Source organism: Bufo gargarizans, chromosome 6, assembly GCF_014858855.1.
Source record: "Bufo gargarizans isolate SCDJY-AF-19 chromosome 6, ASM1485885v1, whole genome shotgun sequence".
Lineage (NCBI taxonomy): Eukaryota > Metazoa > Chordata > Amphibia > Anura > Bufonidae > Bufo > Bufo gargarizans.
Genome location: NC_058085.1, coordinates 298,803,164 through 298,829,224, shown reverse-complemented (window position 1 = coordinate 298,829,224; position 26,061 = coordinate 298,803,164). Strand labels below are relative to the sequence as shown.

Genomic DNA, 26,061 nt, shown 5'->3' with positions numbered 1-26,061 from the left:
GCAGTGTGCAGACTGAACAGGAGGTCAGGGAGGAAGACTGGGTGGAAGACGATGCAGGGGACGATGAGGTCCTAGACCCCACATGGAATGAAGGTCGTGCCACTGACTTTCACAGTTCGGAGGAAGAGGCAGTGGTGAGACCGAGCCAACAGCGTAGCAAAAGAGGGAGCAGTGGGCAAAAGCAGAACACCCGCCACCAAGAGACTCTGCCTGCTACTGACCGCCGCCATCTGGGACCGAGCACCCCAAAGGCAGCTTCAAGGAGTTCCCTGGCATGGCACTTCTTCAAACAATGGGCTGACGACAAGACCCGAGTGGTTTGCACGCTGCGCCATCAGAGCCTGAAGCGAGGCATTAACGTTCTAAACCTTAGCACAACCTGCATGACCAGGCACCTGCATGCAAAGCATGAACTGCAGTGGAGTAAACACCTTAAAAACAAGGAAGTCACTCGGGCTCCCCCTGCTACCTCTCCTGCTGCTGCCGCCTCGGCCTCTCCTGCTGCTGCCGCCTCGGCCTCTTCCTCCGCCTCTGGAGGAACGTTGGCACCTGCCGCCCAGCAAACAGGGGGATGTACCACCAACACCACCACCTCCGTCAACAAGCATCTCAACCATGTCACACGGCAACGTTCAGCTCTCCATCTCACAAACATTTGAGAGAAAGCGTAAATTCCCACCTAGCCACCCTCGATCCCTGGCCCTGAATGTCAGCATTTCTAAACTACTGGCCTATGAAATGCTGTCAATTAGGCTGGTGGACACAGACAGCTTCAAACAGCTCATGTTGCTTGCTGTCCCACAGTATGTTGTTCCCAGCCGGCACTACTTCTCCAAGAGAGCCGTGCCTTCCCTGCACAACCATAAAATCACGCCATCTGTAGCAAGGTCCACCTAACCACAGATACGTGGACCAGTAAGCACGGCCAGGGACGCTATATCTCCCTAACTGCACACTGGGTAAATGTAGTGGCGGCTGGGCCCCAGGCGGAGAGCTGTTTGGCGCACGTCCTTCCGCCGCCAAGGATCGCAGGGCAACATTCTTTGCCTCCTGTTGCCTTCTCCTCCTACTCGGCTTCCTCCTCCTTCTCTTCCACCTGCTCATCCAGTCAGCCACACACCTTCACCACCAACTTCAGCACAGCCCGGGGTAAACATCAGCAGGCCATTCTGAAACTCATATGTTTGGGGGACAGGCCCCACACCGCACAGGAGTTGTGGCGGGGTATAGAACAACAGACTGACGAGTGGTTGCTGCCGGTGAGCCTCAAGCCCGGCCTGGTGGTGTGCAATAATGGGCGAAATCTCGTTGCAACTCTGGGACTAGTCGGTTTGACGCACATCCCTTGCCTGGCGCATGTGCTGAATTTGGTGGTGCAGAAGTTCATTCACAACTACCCCGACATGTCAGAGCTGCTGCATAAAGTGCGGGCCGTCTGTTCGCGCTTCCGGCGTTCACATCCTGCCGCTGCTCGCCTGTCTGCGCTACAGCGTAACTTCGGCCTTTCCGCTCACCGCCTCATATGCGACATGCCCACCAAGTGGAACTCCACCTTGCACATGCTGGACAGACTGTGCGAGCAGCAGCAGGCCATAGTGGAGTTTCAGCTGCAGCACGCACGGGTCAGTCGCACTGCGGAACAGCACCATTTCACCAATGACTGGGCCTCCATGCGAGACCTGTTGCGCTGTTTCGAGTACTCCACCAACATGGCCAGTGGCGATGACGCCGTTATCAGCGTTACAATACCACTTCTATGTCTCCTTGAGAAAACAGGGCGATGATGGAAGAGGAGGTGGCCCAGGAGGAGGAAGAGGGGTCATTTTTAGCACTTTCAGGCCAGTCTCTTCGAAGTGACTCAGAGGGAGGTTTTTGGCAACAGCAGAGGCCAGGTACAAATGTGGCCAGCCAGGGCCCACTACTGGAGGACGAGGAGGATGAGGATGAGGATGAAGCATGGTCACAGCGGGGTGGCACCCAACGCAGCTCGGGTCCATCACTGGTGCGTGGCTGGGGGGGAAAGGCAGGACGATGACGATACGCCTCCCACAGAGGACAGCTTGTCCTTACCCCTGGGCAGCCTGGCACACATGAGCGACTACATGCTGCAGTGCCTGCGCAACGACAGCAGAGTTGCCCACATTTTAACGTGTGCGGACTACTGGGTTGCCACCCTGCTGGATCCACGCTACAAAGACAATGTGCCCACCTTACTTCCTGCACTGGAGCGTGATAAGAAGATGCGCGAGTACAAGCGCACGTTGGTAGACGCGCTACTGAGAGCATTCCCAAATGTCACAGGGGAACAAGTGGAAGCCCAAGGCCAAGGCAGAGGAGGAGCAAGAGGTCGCCAAGGCAGCAGTGTCAATGCCAGCTCCTCTGAGGGCAGGGTTAGCATGGCAGAGATGTGGAAAACTTTTGTCAACACGCCACAGCTAACTGCACCACCACCTGATATGCAACGTGTTAGCAGGAGGCAACATTTCACTAACATGGTGGAACAGTACATGTGCACACCCCTCCACGTACTGACTGATGGTTCGGCCCCATTCAACTTCTGGGTCTCTAAATTGTCCACGTGGCCAGAGCTAGCCTTTTATGCCTTTGAGGTGCTGGCCTGCCCGGCGGCCAGCGTTTTGTCTGAACGTGTATTCAGCACGGCAGGGGGCGTCATTACAGACAAACGCAGCCGCCTGTCTACAGCCAATGTGGACAAGCTGACGTTCATAAAAATGAACCAGGCATGGATCCCACAGGATCTGTCCGTCCCTTGTCCAGATTAGACATTAACTACCTCCCCTTAACCATATATTATTGGACTCCAGGGCACTTTCTCATTCAATCCTATTTTTATTTTACCATTATATTGCGGGGCAACCCAAAGTTGAATGAACCTCTCCTCTGTCTGGGTGTCGGGGCCTAAATATATGCCAATGGACTGTTCCAGTGTTGGGTGACGTGAAGCCTGATTCTCTGCTGACATGAAGCCAGATTCTCTGTTAAGGGACCTCTCTCCTCTGCCTGGGCCTAAATATCTGACAATGGACTTTTCCAGTATTGGGTGACGTAAAGCATGATTCTCTGATATGACATGAAGACTGATTCTCTGCTATGGACCCGAACATTTCCGGGCTTTTCGGCCGAACATCCAGGTGTTCACTCAACTCTATTTATGAACAAACGGAGTCTGTCACATCCATATGGCCATATACAGTGCTTACATTGCCCTATAGCACACCTATACATGAATGTAATGGTGTCTTTGTCTCTACACTTACAGAAGCTGGAAAAACGAACTTTGATTGATATGCAAATGAGCACTCGCAGGAGTCCAGGGGCGGCGTTCACTGTGTCGGTGCCCAGGCTGCCCTGCTTTTTTTCATTGTTCCCTCGCCCCAGCCTCTGCATATGCCCGCCCTCCTATTCCCTTGCATCATCCTAAGGTCCTGCCGAGTTCCCGTGACTGTGCACTGCCTCGCCGGAGCATGCGCACTGCGATGCCCATTGTGGGCATTCCATCGCTTTAACTACTGCACATACACCGGCAAACATTACCGCTGGTTTTGCGCCGTTCACCAGAGCATGCGCGGTAGTTAATGCGAAGCCGTGACAACAATGGGCATCGCAGTGCGCATGCTCCGGCCCGGCAGTGCACGGTCGTGGGATCTCGGCAGGGCCTTAGGATGACGCAAGGGAATAGGAGGGTGGGCATATGCAGAGGCTGGGGAACAATGAAAAAAGGCAGGGCACATTTTGTGGCAGTAGCAGGAACTAAGGCGATCCTACAAGTCTGGTTACAACCCACAATTCCCCCCTTCAGATTGTTCTTGGAGAAACTCTCCTATATCATGCGTATGGACTGGGTGGAGGACTCGCATCAAAAAGACAAAAAAGTGGAACACTTCATTCAGGTGTGGGAAAGTTTTATTAATATTCTGCCGTTGCACGTCCATAAGGCCATACACGTATGCTTTTCAGGGACTACTTGGTTCCTGCAACAGACGGTACTGGGCGAACTACCGGTTCTACTGTCATGAGCTGGGGGAGGGGGGGGGGCCCCACAGTGTCCAGATACTCCCCAAGCATCTAGGTTCTTGTTTTGGTTTCTTTTTTTCCCCCCTTATCTGTTTGTGTTGTTCTATAAATTACTTTCACGAGGTATCACTGCCCATTAGGTCAGAGAAGATTTCACTGCTTTGACCCCAGGAACTGTATTTGGTTAGTATGTTCTGGTTTTCTCGGGGATATCTCACGTAATATTTTACAGAGATGATTGTCTGATACTGTTAGTTTAGTTGGACTTCTGTTACTATCCGTATGCTCACGGAAAAGGCATTTGACAAATAATTTTGCACTTGTACAAACGGATATTATTGATGGCGGTGAGACATCGCTCTTGTTTGTATGTTTAGTCTTCAAAAATTTGTTATGACATTTCAGAATGTAATGGCATGATTTTATTTGAATAAATGTTGATTTTTTTTCTTCAAGAATAAAATGTGTAATTGTTGTTCATGGAAAATAGACATCCCCAAAAAAATAAACCCCAGCCCTTTTTTGTCAGAGCAATAAATAAGATCCCATCTTATTTTTGGATTAACACGGTACATGAAATGCAGTCAGTCTACTGTGCTATGTGCCATTTGTGCAGAGGGTGGGGTACTAGGAGCCCACCAGTGGATTCATCTGTACCCCTGTGAACCAGTCCGTGCCTAGATATGACAGCCAATCTATGACCATGGGGATGATGACTTTGCCCATATAATGTTTCTACTGGGATTTTCCAAAAGGTCAGAACCTCTCTTTAAACAGCTGACTTCTCAAAGCCCCTACTTTCCGAAGAGCAGCGGGTCTTGACCACCATCACTCATATCTTTTAATAGGCCTTAAAAGAATGTAAAGCCCCAAACTGCAGTTTATTACTTTTAGATAGAAATGGGAGGCAGATTCTTAGGGTCCATTCACACATCCGTGTATGTTTTGAGGATCCATGGATCTGCAAAACACGGACATCAGCGATGTGCGTTCCGCATTTTGCGGACCGCACATCGCCGGCACTTAATAGAAAATGCATATTCTTGTCCGCAATTCCGGACAAGAATAGAACATGTTCTATTTTTTTTAGGGATCGGAATTGTGGACCCGGAAGTGCGGATCTGGGCAGCACGTCGTGCTACCCCATAGAAGTGAATGGGTCCGCAAAATGCGGAACGAAATTGCGGATGTGTGAATAGACCCTTAAGGTGTAAATTTGGCTTTACCTTTTGAGGCTTTTGATCTTCGATATGTAAAAAATAGGATTTATTTTTTATTTTTACAAACCTATATAGCAGACCTAACTAAAATTAGGCTCGATATACGTTTCGTTTCACAATAAAGCTTGTGAAGTACAAGTTTCTCCTTACAGTCTTCAAGTTCGGTATATGATGTAAGTTTCTTACTGCCGGGCATGAGCAACAGTAACAAAGAAATAAGACAACACTTTTCCATGTGCAAGTTATGTCCGAAATTTTTTCTTTTTTCGGTTCTTTTTGCCTTCTGCACGAGCAGCCTTTTCTACAATGATCTCCTTGAACTTCTTTTTATTATATCTAAAACAAAAAAAAAAAAAAAAAGTTGAAAGACAGTGATGGGCCGAGTATGCAGGTACCAGACGCCAGGGCACCCAAGAGGATTCCCCTGCAAGTGCGGGGGGGAAAGGGGGGTTGGGCTGCAATATCAGACACAATCCAGGTTTAATGTGCGACCTTTTAAACAAGCCTTGAAACATAACTCCAAACGACTCCCTCATCTACAGACCGCTACTTTGAGGTGCAACAGAGACCTCTCACCTAGCCAAGTCAGTTAACTCTGCGCTGATGAGGGGCAATCACCCCAAAAATGGCATCTGCAAATGAGTTACTGGGTTGGCTATAATCCCAAGCGCCGATTTACACCGCAGTGATCAGCCTGGGAAACACTATCCATGTGTCGGCCGCATCTATCGGGCAGTCCACGGCTCCCCTAAACTGAACTGACTATACCAGGGATGGCCAATCTGAGGCCTACAGCAGGGCATGGTGGGAGTTGCAGTTTTACAACAGCTGGAGAGCCACAGGTTGGCCATCCCTGGACTATACCATAGTTGTGATACAGTCAGTTTATATCCGATAGCGGATCTATTGTACGGCACTGACATGATATGAACACAGTACAAAAGATTCAGGATTCCATATGAACTGACCATCGTAAATTATCATGAAGTCAGGGGAGCCACGGTCAGCCCAGGAGATGCTGCCGACACACAGACAGTGTTTTCTGGGCCGATCACGGTCATTTCAATCAGCCCTAAATTACATTGCAAGGCCTGTGTAAATGGCTGAACATTGTGACATAGCTACCCTCCAAATGGTGGCTCTAGAGCAGTCATTAGCAACCTTCTGCACTCCAGCTGCTGTGAAACCACAACTCCCAGCATGCAGACATGCTCAGCTGTTCTAACTCCCACAGAAGTGAAAGAAGCATTCTGAGAGTTATACAGGTCCTTCTAAAAAAAAATTGCATATTGTGATAAAGTTCATTATTTTCTGTAATGTACTGATAAAAACATTAGAGTTTCATATATTTTAGATTCATTACACACCAACTGAAGTAGTTCAAGCCTTTTATTGTTTTAATATTGATGATTTTGGCATACAACTCATGAAAACCCAAAAGTCCTATCTCTAAAAATTTGCATATCATGAAAAGGTTCTCTAAACGAGCTATTAACCTAATCATCTGAATCAACTAATTAACTCTAAACACCTGCAAAAGATTCCTGAGGCTTTTAAAAACTCCCAGCCTGGTTCATTACTCAAAATCGCAATCATGGGCAAGACTGCCGACCTGACTTCTGTCCAGAAGACCATCATTGACACCGTCAAGCAAGAGGGTAAGACACAGAAAGAAATTTCTGAACGAATAGGCTGTTCCCAGAGTGCTGTATCAAGGCACCTCAGTGGGAAGTCTGTGGGAAGGAAAAAGTGTGGCAGAAAACGCTGCACAACGAGAAGAGGTGACCGGACCCTGAGGAAGATTGTGGAGAAGGACCGATTCCAGACCTTGGGGGACCTGCGGAAGCAGTGGACTGAGTCTGGAGTAGAAACATCCAGAGCCACCGTGTACAGGCGTGTGCAGGAAATGGGCTACAGGTGCCGCATTTCCCAGGTCAAGCCACTTTTGAACCAGAAACAGCGGCAGAAGCGCCTGACCTGGGCTACAGAGAAGCAGCACTGGACTGTTGATCAGTGGTCCAAAGTACTTTTTTCGGATGAAAGCAAATTTTGAATGTCATTTGGAAATCAAGGTGCCAGGGTCTAGAGGAAGACTGGGGAGAGGGAAATGCCAAAATGCCTGAAGTCCAGTGTCAAGTACCCACAGTCAGTGATGGTCTGGGGTGCCATGTCAGCTGCTGGTGTTCGTCCACTGAGTTTTATCAAGGGCAGGGTCAATTCAGCTAGCTATCAGGAGATTTTGGAGCACTTCATGCTTCCATCTGCTGAAAAGCTTTATGGAGATGAAGATTTCATTTTTCAGCACGACCTGGCACCTGCTCACAGTGCCAAAACCACTGGTAAATGGTTTACTGACCATGGTATTACTGTGCTCAATTGGCCTGCCAACTCTCCTGACCTGAACCCCATAGAGAATCTGTGGGATATTGGGAAGAGAAAGTTGAGAGACGCAAGACCCAACACTCTGGATGAGCTTAAAGGGGTTGTCCAGGTTCAGAGCTGAACCTGGACATACCTCCATTTTCACCCAGGCAGCCCCCCTGACATGAGCATCGGAGCAGTTCATGCTCCGATGCTCTCCTTTGCCCTGCGCTAAATCGCGCAGGGCAAAGGCATTTTTCTGAGTTCCGGTGACGTACCGGGGCTCTCTATGGGGCTGACAGGAACCCCGGTGACGTCACCGGCACTGATGGGCGGGATTTGGCTCTGCCCTAGCCAGTAAAACGGCTAGGGCAGAGCTAAAGCCCGCCCCTCAGAGCCGGTGACGTCACCGAACACACCGCTGGGCGGAAGTTACCGCCCGGCAGTGTGTTATTGAAAACACAAGAGCCTGTGCCCTGCGCGATCTAGCGCAGGGCACTGGAGCGCATCGGAGCATGAGATGCTCCGATGCTAGGCTCAGGGGGGCTGCCGGGGTGAAAATAAGGGTATGTCCGGGTTCAGCTCTGAACCCGGACAACCCCTTTAAGGCCGCTATCGAAGCATCCTGGGCCTCCATAACACCTCAGCAGTGCCACAGGCTGATTGCCTCCATGCCACGCCGCATTGAAGCAGTCATTTCTGCAAAAGGATTCCCGACCAAGTATTGAGTGCATAACTGAACATAATTATTTGAAGGTTGACTTTTTTTATGTATTAAAAACACTTTTCTTTTATTGGTCGGATGAAAAATGCTAATTTTTTTTAGATAGGAAATTTGGGTTTTCATGAGCTGTATGCCAAAATCATCAATATTAAAACAATAAAAGGCTTGAACTACTTCAGTTGTGTGTAATGAATCTAAAATATAAGAAAATTTAATGTTTATCAGTACATTACAGAAAATAATGAACTTTATCACAATATGCTAATTTTTTTTGAAAGGACCTGTAGTTTCTGAACAGCTGGGGTGCTGGAGGTTGCCGATCCCTGCTCTAGAGGTACAGAATCTTTTTGTTTTTGGAAAGAGATCCAGTCTGCATACATTTTAGGATTCTTGTGCCCCCCTATTAGGTTAACAGCGGCAAAACGGCACAGTATTGCAAAGCAGCCTTCCCCAAAGTGTGCTAATCACGGTGAGTGAAACGGAAATGGGACTGCAGTAAAAAAGATAAAGAAACAGCCCCATGATCTTTACTACAGCAAAATACAGACCTGTCAGAAGGTCATTTTAGCAGAATGAGAGGACCTCACACATCACCTGTCATCTATTAAACTTCCCCAGAGGTAAAGAGGGGGTGCTGTATAGGGAACGCTCTTCCTGCTAAAATATCAATCCACTGTATAGCCGTTTCTGCAGTCGCGGGGTGTACGTCACAGCTGTGGTTTTCTTCAGCCATTAAGGAATTTAATCAATGTGGTTTAGCCCTGATTTTTATGGCTAAAACACACACCTCTATGCACAACAGCACCCTTCCGGTTAACAAGCGGAAGGGATATTCAGCCAGTGCAGGTCCTGTATATAGGTCTGACCCCCATCTATGTAGGCATTTTCCTTTCAAACATTTTACTGCTTTGTTAGATTACATTATGTGCAAAGAGTGTAGAGTGATAATGTGTGTGTGTATATATATTCTCATGCACATGTACATGAATGCACGCACAACACCATTAGGAATAAAAAAAAGTGTCTGCTCCAGTAGATACCCTAACATATATGGGGTTTAGGTATAATGAAGGAAGATTACCTCCTGAATTCAGAATCTGAAAGTAGTTCCTCCACAATTGTCCTCTTTCTCTGATTCTTGGGAACTCGGGAATGGTAGAAATCTCTGGGGTCGTCCACAACTGTAGCAACCTATGAAGAAATGGGACAAAGTAAAACACAATGCATCACAAACAACTAGTGAACAATGCCGCAGCCGTCATGAAACTTCCGTCTTCACAGCAAAACTTACTTTACATTTAATTGAAATCTTTCAAGTTACATTAAAGGTGCTGTTACACCATGCTTTTTGCCTTGCCCTTAAGGTATCCAAAAACGACTGATTTAACATGCATTTTTTTAAACTAATTTTTCAAGTATTTTAATAGTGTTTTTGCAGTAAAAAAAATGCCAGTTAAAAAGAAAAAACAAAACAGGACACACCTAAATGTCAATGTATGGCACCACAATAGACACTTACAACAGACCCACAGGATAAGCAATTCATGTCTCATTGCTGAGGATCCCTTGTTCCTCCTCCCTTGTTTGACCTGACCGGCAGCCAAGCGTGTGCTCAAAGTTTCAGACAATTAACATAAGGAAGCACCTATGCTTGAGTCAAACTTATCCTCACCTTAGTCAGAGAGGAGAAACGAGGGAGGGGTGGGCACAGGACTCAATACAGCGATTGGAAGGGGTTTCCAGTGACCATGGCAATCATCTCTCCCGTGGATACATGATAAATGTCCATTGCGGGAGAACCCCTCATTTTAACATCAGCATCTCTCTGCCAAACAAAATGAACAAGTATTTTGCTGCTCAGCTGCATCAGTAGGACTGGGGGGGGGGGGGGGGGGGAATCAAAGGGGTTGGCCAGTTTCCAATATCGATGACCTATCCTCAGGACAGGTCATCAATATCAATCGGATGGGGTACAACTCCCAGCACCCCTGTCGATCAGCTGCAGCACTCTTCACTGTTGACCCACGGATGACGTCCGTGTTCATTCCGCATGTTGCGGAAGGGAACAGCTGGCCCCTAATAGAACAGTACTATTCCTTGTCCGTAATGCGGACAATAATAGGACAGGTTCTATTTTTTGCGCAATGAAAATACGGACATGCGGAAACAGAATGCACCCGAAGTAACCTCAGTTTTTTTTGCAGATCCATTGAAATAAATTGTTCCGTAGACCATCCACAACAATAAAAAAAAAAAAAAGGAACGGACAAGGAAAGAACATACGTTTGTGTGCATGAGGCCTTAGAGGGATTGTCCAATCTATTTTACACATTCTCCCCAGCCAGCAATTGTGATCAAAATAATAAAAAAACTTCACCCATTTCATCCCTTGCCACTCCGATCATCCCCACTGCTGCGACGACAAGCCTGTATACTCCACATTACAGCTGCAATCACTGGCCTCAGCAGTCACGTGCCGTATATTGCCAAGTCCAGTGACTGGTGACAACCGTCTCTGTATACAGCACATCATCACAGCGAAGAACATGACGCTACGGCTGAAACAGCAAGGAGGATCGGAGCAGCAGCGATGGTAATCACATATGTGGGCTCTAAAGCAAAGAGTTTACCATCAAAATAACTACAATCGAGGTAACCACCCTAGGAGGTGGTAATGTTAGCATATGGTCTGAAACGGAGCAGAAATTGGGTACCATTGTTCCATACCTCAAAATACTTTGGAAAGCCATCACGATCATTCTTTTTATAAAAATGTTTTGGGTCCATAGCAGATCTCATTTTCAAAGCCTTCAGATCATTCTTCAATTCTTCAGTCAGTTCTGGAGCCTTCATGTCAAACCATCCCCTTCCTGTTGTTTTATCCCTTTCCTCCTAAAAATACAGAAAGGACAAAAATATTCAGCACCTGAAACTATGGCTTCTTCACACTGCTTTTCCCTGCACAGAATATATTAGATGAGCATGTAGAGAAGATGGGAATTATACAGTGTGATATATATATATATATATATATGCGCAAAAACAGTAGTCTTTCAAAAACTGACACTGCACGAATTGTATTGCAGTAGCAGTAATATGGATACGATTTTAACAAATCTCACTCGCACTGCAGGACAATATCTGCAACTTATATCAATTCTTAACAAATTTCAATGGATAGGTAAGCACTCAAACACCATGGAGCAGGCACAATATTTAATATAAGGTATTGGTACAATAAAAAATTGGAATAGAACACACTGTAAAATTCTAAAAAATATATAAAACTTTGAATAAAACTAAAATACATATAGAAATAAGGTGCGGATTATATTCACGTTCCAACAGATAATGTCCTTTTCAACTGAAATCAATGTTGAATGGCCGGCACCTTATATCAATTCATCCTAGGGATTTTCAACAGTCGCAATGTATAGTGTCAAATTTGTGTAAAACAAAACACTACAAAAACCTGCAATAAAAATATGCCGTTTTTGCACTGGATCGGACACTGAATTTTCAGTGACGCCTGCAAGTGATTTTATGTCCTATGTGACGGTTCCTCAATATTTTTATAAATTTTGGATTATAAGGGCACTGTATCTACCTAAACGGGTAACGTTTAATGTGTAGCAATTTGATCTTCAAGAAAAAGATATTAGGGGACCGTGGCTACCTCTAGAAGAGGACTCTCTATACACAGGCAGATTGGAGTAGACTTATCAATGTAGTTCATAGCAGTTTTCTGCCCTAAACACAAAGCAAAATATGGCACTGGACACCATTTATGAAACCCATGGGGCAGTTGTTCAGACACATAAGAATGTGTAAACACATTTGCCCTTGAAAAATAACTAGTTTTCAAAGTGCTGATCACTTTAGATGCGCCCTGCTCACATGAAATCTGAATCGCTGCTCACAAGCCTTAGGGCGTTGCTTACCTTCCGTGATTTTTTAAGTTTACGCTGAGATTCCATATATGGCGGGACACTTTCTTTCTTCTCATAGTCAGGCGTTATGACACTTTTCTGAAGCAGCTAGACAAAGAAAAAGGGAAAAAGGCTAAATTTGCAGTCATGTGCAAACGTCCACAAAGCATGGAAAGGAAGTGATCCTACAGCAGGAATGTAAACTCTACTGAAATTGGGAAGCCTTGTAATTCCATATGAAACCAAACTAAATCCAGTTAGACATGATTATAACCATAACGATTATATCTGTGGATATACAATATGACTGCTAGGTAGAAATCCATTCCCATTGTAAAGTATCAGAGGAGATGCTCTACTGCTTCCTGCACCATGAATGACCTGTGAATTACTGTAGACTGCTTATAATGTATAATACGCAAAAAGAGGGGAAGACACGGAAGTTGGCCTCTCCTTATTATACTTTTAAGGCTACTTTCACACTAGTGTTCGGGGCTCCGCTTGCGAGTTCCGTTCGAAGGCTCTCACAAGCGGCCCCGAACAGCCCCAATGCATTCTGAGTGGATGCGGATCCGTTCAGAATGCATCAGTCTGGCACCGTTTGTCCTCCGCTCAGCAGGCGGACAAACGGATCCGTCCAGACTTACAATGCAAGTCAATGGGGACGGATCCGTTTGAAGTTCAACTTTCAATGTAAGTCAAAACGGATCAGTTTGCATTATCATGGTAATGCAAACGGATCCGTTCTGAACGGATCTAAGCGTTTGCATTATAGGTGCGGATCCGTCTGTGCAGATACTAGACGGATCCGCACCTAAACGCAGGTGTGAAAGTAGCCCAACTCTGATAAAGCAGAGGTCATGGTTGCAATAAACAATGTATGAAAACGAATACTGCACAAAATAGACCAGCATGCATTCACAATATGGATAAAGTAGGTTATGAAATCTTAATGACGTTTTATAACCCTCCACGTGTCTCATTGGTGCTTCTATGCCGTGCAAGCAGGGTGGATAAAAAATAAAAAAAAATCAACGATTAAAAAAAATAAAAATTATTTTTTTATTTAAATTGGATTATTTTTTATATAAAATGCTTTTTGGAGGAAAATATATTACCATCCAAAGGTTATGCCATCATGAAATAAAGATTTGTTTTTTAATTATGTAGAATAAGGCTGTATATGTTAAATTTTTTTGGTAAATAAATTCCATTAATCCATTCACAATGTCATGCTCTTCCAGAGGTTTTTGTAAGATTATTGGGCAGTTTCTCTGCCTACAAGATATTATCACAGATACTTGGTTTACTTTTGCAGTTCTCAAAACTGAATTTGACTCAGCAGAGATCACATGCCTCTTCTTCACAGCAAAAATGTTATAACATGAACAGAGTTGAGAAAAAGACCTTAATCCTAACGTCTACAAACCTATGAATGCAGAATTAACCTAATCAAACTAATATGAAAAGTTGTTATTCTAAAAATCTTCATCTACTTGCATATTATAAGAGATGTCAACCTCCTGTGCTGGAGTTTTCGTTTTATTATAGCACGGGGTGGGAACCCAACTCCAAGCAATAACTTCCAGAGTGCCAGGAGGTTGACATCTCTACTGAATCTTCCCTAACTGAACTGAGCACCTGTGACCAACATTATGGCAAGTGAAACTCTTTCCTTTGAACAGGACGGGATTAAACACATATGCCATCGCAAGTCAACATTTCCAGTGATTTTTTACACCGTCAGAACTAAAGTCAAGGGACCTAGAGAGGGAGTCCCGAAGATTGCTGAATTATGAACTCCACTGCGTTACATTAGCGGAATACCCTAAAGTCCAAAGAATCCCTCGCGGTCTAAGGATCCGCACCAGACCGACATTCTTTAAGGACAACTCTGAATTTTGTAATAAATTTGAACGCATTTTGAATAAGTGTTCTTTTGACCTTATAGCCTTAACATTATCATATCTCCAAGAAGCCATCACCAAGACCAAAGGGGAAATCAAGACCATAGAGCAGGGATGTCAAACTCGTGGCCCTCCAGCTGTTGCAAAACTACAACTCCCATCATGCCTGGGCATACTACAACTATCAGGGAATGATGGGAGTTGTAGTTTTGCAACATCTGGAGGGCCATGAGTTTGACATCCATGCCATAGAGGATCAACTCACTGCAGTACTACCGGCAGACGAATTTAATCAATTACGGACCAAGATTGAATCTACCCTACAAAAACCACAAGAAAGAAAGCGTCTACAAAACGCAACAAATTTCTACGTGACACCGAGGATTACAGACTCAACAGGGTCTACAAATGGCCCGACCCCACCACCTCCAGAAACAGTCGATACAGATACCGTTCACAATCAAGGGATTCATCACACTCAGGTTCCGAAGGTGACCCCTACACCCAACACACCTTCAGAGGTCAACGCAGACAGGGGAAGATCTGCAACGACGTCACGTGGACCAGCCAACATGACAACTAGATCCCAGGTTATATAATGAATATCGGCTGTGGCTTATGGTTTGTCTTGTGACTGAATATTGACTTGAATATGCTGTTAATTTTTTTTTTCTTTCTTTGATGTTTATTCAAAAAATGCTCTTGACAAAAATGTTTTTTTTGTTTCTTTGTTTTCTTGTGAGGCATGCGTGTTCTACATTATCCTATGTAAACTACACCTACTATTTACACCATATGTTGGATATTATGCACGATTGTAATTGTCACCTTTTGATTGTCTTGTCACACAGTTTGATAAAGGCCGTCCTGGCTGAAACGTCACATTTCGACGCCGCATCTCTAATAAACAAAATAATTTTTGACGCGCAGTGCTGGGGTTTTCATTTTATTCTTGCATATTATAAGTTATACCAGCAAGAATGAGTCTTTATGTAGAAAACTATGATTTAAATCAAGCCTTACTGACTAGTGATTTAAATCAAATCCACCCTGCGTGCAAGATTTAGGGCTCATGCACACGGCTGTAAGCTTTTTGCGGTCAGAAAATCGCGATTCTGCAAAAAACACAGATGTTCTAGAAATCAAAAGATACTGGGCACTCTCAGATATGCGACCAATATTGAATTTATTAATTAAAAATACGTGCTAGACAAATAAAAATCCAAACAATTTCAATCTATAAAAACCACTCTCTTAACATAATAAAACACCATAAAATATCTATTAAAACAATAAATATAGCTAGTTGGCTTATTCGCAATAGTATTTCCAATCACTAGCAGCATTCAGTGTAAGTCCATTAATTTGAATTTCTTATATAGAAACAATGTTTGTTGGAGCAATAAGATCGACAAAGTCCGAATTAAATTTCAACAAAATTCGAATCGATGATAATGTCTTTTCCACTAATCAGTTTGCATGAAAGTGTTTGATGGATATTCGTACAGCGGCGTCCCGCTACATTAACTTCTCAGGGAATTACTGTGTATGCCAACACACAATAGATAGTAAATTCGAACAGTCTTACCATTCGATGAAGCTGAATGCCTCTGTAATACTCTGGACGTTGGTCTTGGTATACATTGGACCGTGGTCTTTCGAGTTGTAACGAACTACAACATATGGACTAATGATGAAGAATATTGCCTGGTAAGGGCAGTGCCTGTATCCACAAAACGTTCGGAAGCTCGAGTAAGATCGCACATAGTGAGTATAATTCAGGTGCGAACAAGCGGCCGGTGTGGAAAAAACAGACTCAAATATTCGTTACAACTCGAAAGACCACGGTCGAATGTATACCAAGACCAACGTCCAGAGTATTACAGAGGCATTCAGCTACATCGAATGGTAAGACTGTTCGAATTTACTATCTATTGTGTGTTGGCATACACAGTAATTCCCTGAGAAGTTAATGTAGCGGGACGCCGCTGTACGAATATCCATCAAACACTTTCATGCAAACTGATTAGTGGAAAAGACATTATCATCGATTCGAATTTTGTTGAAATTTAATTCGGACTTTGTCGATCTTATTGCTCCAACAAACATTGTTTCTATATAAGAAATTCGGATCGCCGATTCGAATTAAAGGACTTACACTGAATGCGGCTAGTGAATTAAAATACTATTGCGAATAAGCCAACTAGCTATATTTATTGTTTTAATAGATATTTTATGGTGTTTTAGTATGTTAAGAGAGTGGTTTTTATAGATTGAAATTGTTTGGATTTTTAATTGTCTAGCACGTATTTTTAATTAATAAATTCAATATTGGTCGCATATCTGAGAGTGCCCAGTATCTTTCATTTCTAGAGTGTCTTTTGTTGAATAGATTGGGTGAATCTATTTTTCTGAGAGCACCTCATTTGATCCTGACTAGTGCGTCACATCATTTCTCATTGTCCAAAACACAGATGTCACAATTTTTTTTCTTTTTACTTCTGTAGAAATGTCTTATCCTCTTCTGCAAAACGGACAAGAAATAGGACATGTTCTATATTTTTTGCGGGGACACGAAACGGATGGTGTGCTGTCCACATCTTTTGCGGCCCCTTTGAAACAAATAGGTTCATATCAGATCCGCAAAATGCAGATCGGATGCAGACCAAACATAAAATCTGCACGAGCTCTTAGGCCCCGTTCACACTTCAGTGTTTGGTCAGTGATTTCCATCAGTGATTTGTGAGCGAAAACCAGAAGTGGAGCCTCCACAGACATGAGGTAGAAGGGAAAGATCTGCTCCTGTTCTGTGTTTAGAGTTGTACCTGGTTTTGGCTCACAAATCACTGATGGAAATCACTGACTAAACACTGAAGTGTGAACGAGGCCTTAGGATAGTACTTCAGAGCTGCTGCTTCATATAGTCATAATAAGATCAAGAATACCTCGTCTTTCTTTTTACTTTCCTTCTTCATTTTGTTAAGAAGACTCGGACCCGGGTTTGGCTTCTCCGCATCAAAGTTGATGTATAGACCTCCCATCTCTTTTAGGCTGATTCCTGTGTCTATACTGGTTGACAGCGTTCTGCAAAAAAATAAACCAAAACCAAAATCACAAACACAAAAAGGAACTGAATACTTAAGTATGGGAGCGTTCTGCATAACGTCTAACCCTTAACCTGTCAGCAGGCATAAAGAGACCAGGTAAAGTACCATTAAAAACCGCTAAAGGGATACTGAAAAAGGGACTCTGCCATGAATACCAATTCATATACACTACGTGCAGAATTATTAGGCAAATGAGTATTTTGACCTCATCATCCTCTTTATGTATGTTGTCTTACTCCAAGCTGTATAGGCTCGAAAGCCTACTACCAATTAAGCATATTAGGTGATGTGCATCTCTGTAATGAGAAGGGGTGTGGTCTAATGACATCAACACCCTATATCAGGTGTGCATAATTATTAGGCAACTTCCTTTCCTTTGGCAAAATGGGTCAAAAGAAGGACTTGACAGGCTCAGAAAAGTCAAAAATAGTGAGATATCTTGCAGAGGGATGCAGCACTCTTAAAATTGCAAAGCTTCTGAAGCGTGATCATCGAACAATCAAGCGTTTCATTCAAAATAGTCAACAGGGTCGCAAGAAGCGTGTGGAAAAACCAAGGCGCAAAATAACTGCCTATGAACTGAGAAAAGTCAAGCGTGCAGCTGCCAAGATGCCACTTGCCACCAGTTTGGCCATATTTCAGAGCTGCAACATCACTGGAGTGCCCAAAAGCACAAGGTGTGCAATACTCAGAGACATGGCCAAGGTAAGAAAGGCTGAAAGACGACCACCACTGAACAAGACACACAAGCTGAACGTCAAGACTGGGCCAAGAAATATCTCAAGACTGATTTTTCTAAGGTTTTATGGACTGATGAAATGAAAGTGAGTCTTGATGGGCCAGATGGATGGATTGGTAAAGGGCAGAGAGCTCCAGTCCGACTCAGACGCCAGCAAGGTGGAGGTGGAGTACTGGTTTGGGATGGTATCATCAAAGATTAGCTTGTGGGGCCTTTTTGGGTTGAGGATGGAGTCAAGCTCAACTCCCAGTCTCTGGAAGACACCTTCTTCAAGCAGTGGTTCAGGAAGAAGTCTGCAAGGTAAGAAAAACATGATTTTCATGCAGGACAATGCTCCATCACACGCGTCCAAGTACTCCACAGCGTGGCTGGCAAGAAAGGGTATAAAAGAAGAAAATCTAATGACATGGCCTCCTTGTTCACCTGATCTGCACCCCATTGAGAACCTGTGGTCCATCATCAAATGTGAGATTTACAAGGAGGGAAAACAGTACACCTCTCTGAACAGTGTCTGGGAGGCTGTGGTTGCTGCTGCACGCAATGTTGATGGTGAACAGATCAAAACACTGACAGAATCCATGGATGGCAGGCTTTTGAGTGTCCTTGCAAAGAAAGGTGGCTATATTGGTCACTGATTTGTTTTTGTTTTTTAATGTCAGAAATGTATATTTGTGAATGTTGAGATGTTATATTGGTTTCACTGGTAAAAATAAATAATTGAAATGGGTATATATTTGTTTTTTGTTAAGTTGCCTAATAATTATGTACAGTAATAGTCACCTGCACACACAGATATCCCCCCTAAAATAGCTAAAACTAAAAACAAACTAAAAACTACTTCCAAAAATATTCAGCTTTGATATTAATGAGTTTTTTGGGTTCATTGAGAACATGGTTGTTGTTCAATAATAAAATTAATCCTCAAAAATACAACTTGCCTAATAATTCTGCACTCCCTGTATACCACAGCTTCAAAAAAGTCACATTCACAAGGACTACCCCTTTAAGGTTAGGGTATCCAGATGATGTTTGAAGACAAACCAGACAGTTCTGCACAATAATGCAGCTCACCGGCCAGGCAGGGCCACAGACAGCAATGCATTTGGCTGGAATTAGGGGCAAATTAAGCTCTGTATTTATATATGTGTATCTGCTGTGGATTTCCCATGCAAATTACGTAGTAGAAATTTTCCTCAAGGATGAAAAGCATGGTGCAGACTTTCAAAATGGCAGCAAGCTTTCTGATGCAGAAACGGCACATTTCCGCTGACGATTTCACGCCGACAATGTATAAAGTAAAATCCAAAGTAAATCCATGGTGAAAATAGTCCTGGACAATATACCAGTATACTGCTGTATTTTGTGGAGGCCACGCCCGTTTTTGCTCCCTCCCAGGGGGCGGCAGTTTGCCGCAGGGCACCTAAACTTCTGGCACTAGTCCTTGCCGCTCAGCCTGATAGGCCTCAGGTCACTAGGCCTAAGCCAATGATTCAGTAGAACGGTGCAGGCGGTCGCGATGACATCATCGTGACCTCCTGTGCCGGGTGGGCGATGGCATAAGTACATGATCACATTATGACCTGGGAAAGGAGGTTGTGGTTGTGTCATCCCAACCACCTGTGCTGGGAAGTGGCAACTCAAGCCCTGTAGCCTGCATCGCTGACGGACACAGGTGACTTTTTTTTGTTGTAAATCTATCTATGGCCCCTTATAAATAAAGGAACTATAGGGGGAACTTAAAGGGTTTCTGTTGCCAGATTTAACCCCATTATGCTAGCTGTCATTAGCGATGTGTTAATTTCAGCTAAACCCAACTAGTCTATTCCTACTTTTATCTATGCCCTGTTACGCCAGAAATCTAACTATTATAATATGCTAATTAGCCTCTAGGACCAGGGGGCATTGTTCCTGCTCCTAGAGGCTCCGTTCTCCCACCTTTGTCTCCTCCCTCCAATCCTGATCGACAGGGCCAGGCAGCGCTCGCATCTGTCTGCCAGCCCTGCGCTCTGGTGAAATCTTGCGAGGTTCAGCATTCAGGGCAGGCGCAGTGAGGAAGCTGGCAGCCTACGAGCGCCTTTCCCTCACCAGCGCCTGCGACATAGGTGGGAGAACAGAGCATCTAGGAGCAGGAACAACCCTTCCCCATACCTAGAGGCCAATTAGCATATTATAAAAGTTAGATTTCTGGCGTAACGGGGGCATAAATAAAAGTAGGAATAGACTAGTTAGGTTTAGCTGACATTAGCACATCGCTCATGTCAGCTAGCTTAATAGGGTTAAATCTGGTGACAGAAACCCTTTAATGCCCTTAATATATGCAAATAAGCCTCTAGGTGCAACAGGGGAGTTACCATTACATCTAGAACCTCTGCTTTCTCTGCAACGGCCGCGCCCTCTCCTCTCTAATTGACAGGGCCGTTAGTGTAAAGGTGATCACGGCTCCCGATCTCTGTCAAAGTGCATGACAGTTGCAGAGAGAGCTGAGCCTTTAGGTGCAGCGACAATGCCCCTGTTGCTCCTAGAGTCTCATTTGCATATATTAAAACATTTTTCTCAGCAATACGAACACATACGAACATGGGACCAACAGGTGCCTTCAGTAGCCAAGAGCACATTTAAAAGGCCAGCCAGTTTCAAGGGTTTGTGAATGGCCAACAATCAGTATGTTGTACCTGTGAGCCCACCCTCCTACACAGCACTATGAACTGTATTGTATGCAATGACAGGGAACTGGCCTCTTTTTCTCAGTCATATCAAGAATGTTAAAGGGATTCTGTCACCAGGTTTGGGGCTATAGAGATACGGACATGCACGGCTAGATCGCCGCTAGCATGTCCGCAATATACGTGTCCTATAGGTCTGTGTGGTTTTAATTTCTTTAAAAAAGGATTTTATAGATATGTATATGTGTTTTGATTGTGTCCAAGGGGCTGTACGAACCTTACTTGTGCCCAGTCATGCCTGCCTGTGAAGGAGCCCAGCACCACCTATGTCTCCTCCTTTATTCAAAGATAGATAGCCGTAATCTCGCGATGCGCAAGCTCGCACATGCGCAGTTCTTTCCCTGAGGCTGATGCCAGCACAGGGAAGGAACACTATCGGCACTGCGCATGCGCGAGCTCACCCATCGCGAGATTACGACTATCTATTGTTGATGAAAGGAGGAGACATAGGCGGTGCTGGGCTCCTTCACAGGCGGGCGTGGATGGGCACAAGTAAGGTTCTGTACAGCCCCATGGACACATTCAACACTCATTTACATATCTATAAAATCCTTTTTTAAAGAAATTAAAACCACACAGCCCTATAGGACACACATATTGCGGACATGCTAGCGGCGATCTAGCCGTGCATGTCCGTAACTCTATAGCCCCAAACCTGGTGACATAATCCCTTTAAATTGTTCAACCAAATCCCCAATATTCTACGATATACAGCTATTATGTAGACCAGTAGAGCCATACAAGGAGAGAGTTCACATAACTTACAAGCCACTTTTAGGTCTGTTCAATAAAGTTTCCTCTTCATCCTCATCCTCATCTTTATCAATAAAATCATCATCATCATCATCATCTTCATCATCCTCTGGGCTGGACATTTCCCCTTTTTCACCCACCTCCTTATCTTCTTTTTCACCTCCCTTGGGTTCCAGGAAATACTTCTTACCGGGGTCCACCCCAGGAGCTGTATCTATTACAAACAGCCCATCTCCCAGTGCATCATGAAGCTGCTGAGTTGAGGCTTTTTTGGATTTTCGTTTCTCTACAACTTGTTCATAGTTTTCCTCCTCCATATTGTTTTCAAATTCATCATCAATAAAATCATCATCATCATCATCATCACTTGGCCCGGGTATGTTCTCATTTTCACTCTCATCTTCAGATTCAAGTAAATACTTTTTATTGGAGTCTACCCCGGGAGAATCACCTCCTTTACTTTGCAGAGGTTGTTTTAATGCTTTTTTAGATATCTGTCTCTCCACCACTTGTTCATGGTCCTCCTCCTCTTCATCAATATTATTCTCCTCTTCCTTATGATCATTATTATCATCACTTGGCCCGGGTATGTTCTCATTTTCACTCTCATCTTCAGATTCTAGTAAATACTTTTTATTGGAGTCCACCCGAGGAGAATCTCCTCTTTTACTTTGCAGAGGTTGTTTTAATGCCTTTATAGATTTCTGTCTCTCCACCACTTGTTCATGGTCCTCCTCCTCGTCATCAATATTATTCTCCTCTTCCTTATGATCATCATCATCATCGTGTTCTGACTTCTCGCTGTGATCACTATCAAGGAACAAGTGTAATTTCATACTTGAAGACACATTTGCACCTTCCTGCACACCCTGAAGATCTCCATTACTTTCTTCTGTAGCATCTTTGTCATTTGAGACCTGGCTTTTTTCTAAGGCTGGCTCTTCTTCCATTAAATTGTCTGAAAGTTGAAGTTGATCAGGGAGATTTTCTTCTGGCTGAGTTTCACTGGATTGTAATGATGACATGGCACTGGTTTCCAGAGGCAAGTCAACTTCTTTAGCGGAAGATGTTTCATCAACTTCTAGAGGTTCTACATCCAAAGCTTTGTTTATAACACTACTTTCTGGTTCATCATCATCAATAACAATAACCTCGTCTTTCGGAATTGCTGGTTTATTTCGGAAACTCCTACGAGGGGAAGGTAAAACTTTTTCTTCTCCTGCGGAAGACAGGGCTTCTGATTTTTCACCATCTATCTTAGGAATCTGCATCTTCAGAATCTCTTGACCTTGAGTGTCATCTTTACTCATTTTACCAATGAGCTCAACCTCATCTGAATGTAATTGCGATTTCTTTCTCCTACTCGAACGTCTAGCAAGAGGCTGTAGAGAAACTCCAGAACTACAGGATTCAGCATCGGATGTTTGCTCCGCCTGAGAGGTGTCTTCCTTTTGAGACAGATGTCTTCCACTGGAGCTCCTTGTAGACCTAATGGCCATGGTTCTTGTGCCCGACACAGGACAAGAAGTTGATTCTGCATCTGAAACATCAGATGTGGGTTGTGGAACGAAACCTGACCTTTGACTCCTAGTAGAAGCCAAACGTGAGGCAGTTCCAGGTTGCTTTTTCCTGGCTCGGGTAGAAACTGATGAGCAATTTGATTCTGCTTCTGATAGCTCTGCATTTTCCTTGGATTCAATAATGGGTTCAGTGATCACAGCAGACCGGAGACTTCTCAGCTTTCTGGTGGAGTCTGTTACCTCTCCAAGGCTTGGCCTGCTGCGAGTTCTTCTAGTGGAAGAATTGGAGGCAGTAGATTCTGCTTCAGAAATATCTGCGCCTGACTGTCCACTTCTATGCCTACTTCTGGTGGTGATCTGTGTACTTGATTTCACAGGGCTTTTACTCGTTACCACAGATTTGCCCTCATCTGTACTATTATCAGAAGCCTGTACATCTTTCCTAAGAGATCTCCGGGTCTGCACCGGGGAAGTTGGGGAAATAACTTTTTCTGGTGTCTGCAAATTGAAAGAAGAAAAAACGCAGTCAACAAAAGGTGTAAGCTGCTCAATAACAAGCCATGAGTGCGGCCACACGAGGAAAACATCAAACACCGCAAATTTCCAACAGATGTGTTACCTTGTACAGTTATTGCATTAGAAAAATATGTGGTAAAAATTCATGACAGTCACAGCGTGCTCATAATCACCGACTTCTCCCCACTATGTGTGGATAGAACCTCATCTATGTGTACTATGCTGCAGTGCCCAACAGCGCCACATACCCCCCCTACCCAACCTGTGGCTCTCCAGCTGTTGTATAACTACAATTCCCACCATGCCCTGCTGTAGGCTGATGGCTGTATGGGCATGCTGGGAGCTGTAGTTCTGCAACAGCTGGAGAGCCGCAGGTTGGCCATCCCTGCCCTACATCTATCAAAACTGATTGCCATATATGACTGAATTAGGTCACAGAGCATAGACGTAAAGACGGACACAATAGACAGCCTGACTGCATCTATGCTTTTCCCCATGGATCATTTTTTATCCCACTGCCCAGCCAATCAATGACTCTGGTCTGTCACATCCTGTATGTAGCACTTCCTGTTGCTGTATCCAACCAAACCCATGATGCACTTCTTCCTCAGCCACAGCTCTAGCACCGCCCCTAACACCTACCTAGTTTATAGCTCCTCCCACGAGCTTGTTACATAGACACTCCCCCATCACTGCTCCGCCCATGGACATAATATCACAGGAAAAAGGAAAGAGCTGCATGGACATGGTCATGTGACCACAGCCATAAACAGATGATGGGAGCTGTAAAAAGTATACATTACTAAATTATTTTAAAGGATGTTGATGGGAACCAGAAAACTACAACTCCCAGCATGCCTGCACAGCCAAACGCTGTCCGGTCATGCTGGGAGTTGTAGTTTCGCAACAGCTGGAGGCACGCTGGTTGAGAAACACTGCACTAGAGCTCTGATGAGCACAGCGCCGTACATAGCATAGTGGCAGTTCTTGGTATTGCAGCTCAGTCCCATTTACTTCAATGGGGCTGATCTGCGTAAAGGCCATGTGACCCATGTGCTCGTGGAGAGCACTCCCCCTCTTCTAACCCCCCCAGACCTGATGTTGATGAAAGCTTATTACTGTAAAAAAAAACTTGGAACCGAACCAGAGTTTGGGAAATGTTTTTTTACAGTACAAATTAATTTATGAAGTTATTATGCAAATCTCACGAGACTTTGCGAAGTAATAACTTGGGCTCATTTGAGCCAATACATTCTAATACTGTATGGAGTGCTCACTCCATACAGTATTGGAACAAAGTTTTATGCGAATCGCCTTCGGATGTTTCACCCAAAGTTGATTCGCTCATCCCTAGTCATGAATATAATCTACCAGATAACCCCTTTAAAGGGGTTCTGCACTTTGTTTAAACTGATGATCTGTCCTCTGGATAGATCATCAGCATCTGAACGGCGGAGGTCCGACACCCGGGACCCCTGCCGATCAAGTGTTTGAGCAGGTAGCAGCGCCACGGCATTCTCACTGTTTACCGCTGGCCCAGTGACGTCACGACTCGTATCACTGGCCTGGGCACGGCTAAGCTCTGTTCACTTGAATGGAGCCTAGCTGTGCCCAGGCCAGTTGATTCTAGTCGTGACGTCACTGGGCCATCGGTAAACAGTGAGATGGCCGCGGCGATGCTGGAGCCGCTGCCTTCTCAAACAGCTAATCGGCCGGGGTCCCGGACCCCAGCCGATCAGATGCTGATGATCTATACAGAGGATAGATCATCAGTTTAAACAAAGTGCAGAACCCCTTTAAGCCTGTCCGCTCCCCTAAAGGTTATCTGTACTTGAATACTTTATAAAACCTTACATAAAGTACCAGTAATAACATAGAACATGCTGCATATTAAAAATATCACAGATAGATTTAGGGTTGCAATGGATTAAGGCCTCAGCCAAGCCTGGCGTTAACCGATTGCCCCCATGAATGAGTCTAGAGCAGGGATGCCCAACCTGCGGCTTCCCAGCTGTTTCAAAACTACAACCCCCAACATGTCCTGATACCTGTAGGCTGTCTAAGGTTTACTGCCCATTAATCACCATGGATTCTGCATTACATTGGCCTTCGCAGTGTAACCTGTGCAGTTACATTCCCTCTCCAGTAACAGGCATCCTAGTGGGAGGACGGCCTAAAGAGAGACCTGGCAGCTTTTCTTCAGCCATAGTGGACACCCCCTTTAATCCAGCATGCCGCCACATAGAGTACCGCTGTATATGTACAATGTGCACGGCGTCATTACCTGCTCCGCCGCGCTCCCCTCGTCCTGAGGCGCCACACGCGTGCCCCTCCTGGTCGCCACCATCTTGCTAACTAGCTGTCAGCCCACGCATGCGCGGAACACTTCTTGGGACAACTCAGTGCATCCCCGAAAACACCCCGACCGGAAACGCTCCATTTCCTTCAACGTTCCTGTAAAAGTCACTAATAGGAACTCGGCAATACATGAAATAAAACACTCGCTCAGACTCTCGCTCCGCTAACT

The 26,061-nt window shown here is 44.7% G+C and overlaps 1 protein-coding gene across 1 annotated transcript; it reads right to left on the bottom strand.

Annotated features, from left to right (window-relative positions):
- Positions 1-5,118: 5,118 nt before the first annotated feature.
- Positions 5,119-26,037, bottom strand: DNTTIP2 (deoxynucleotidyltransferase terminal interacting protein 2). Its single transcript, XM_044296845.1, has 7 exons — positions 25,819-26,037; positions 21,511-23,516; positions 17,122-17,260; positions 12,282-12,377; positions 11,068-11,232; positions 9,422-9,531; positions 5,119-5,591 (listed from the first exon to the last, which is right to left on the bottom strand). Exons 1-7 carry the CDS (start codon positions 25,879-25,881, stop codon positions 5,498-5,500), a joined length of 2,673 nt encoding a protein of 890 aa, XP_044152780.1. The 5' UTR covers positions 25,882-26,037; the 3' UTR covers positions 5,119-5,497.
- Positions 26,038-26,061: the final 24 nt, after the last annotated feature.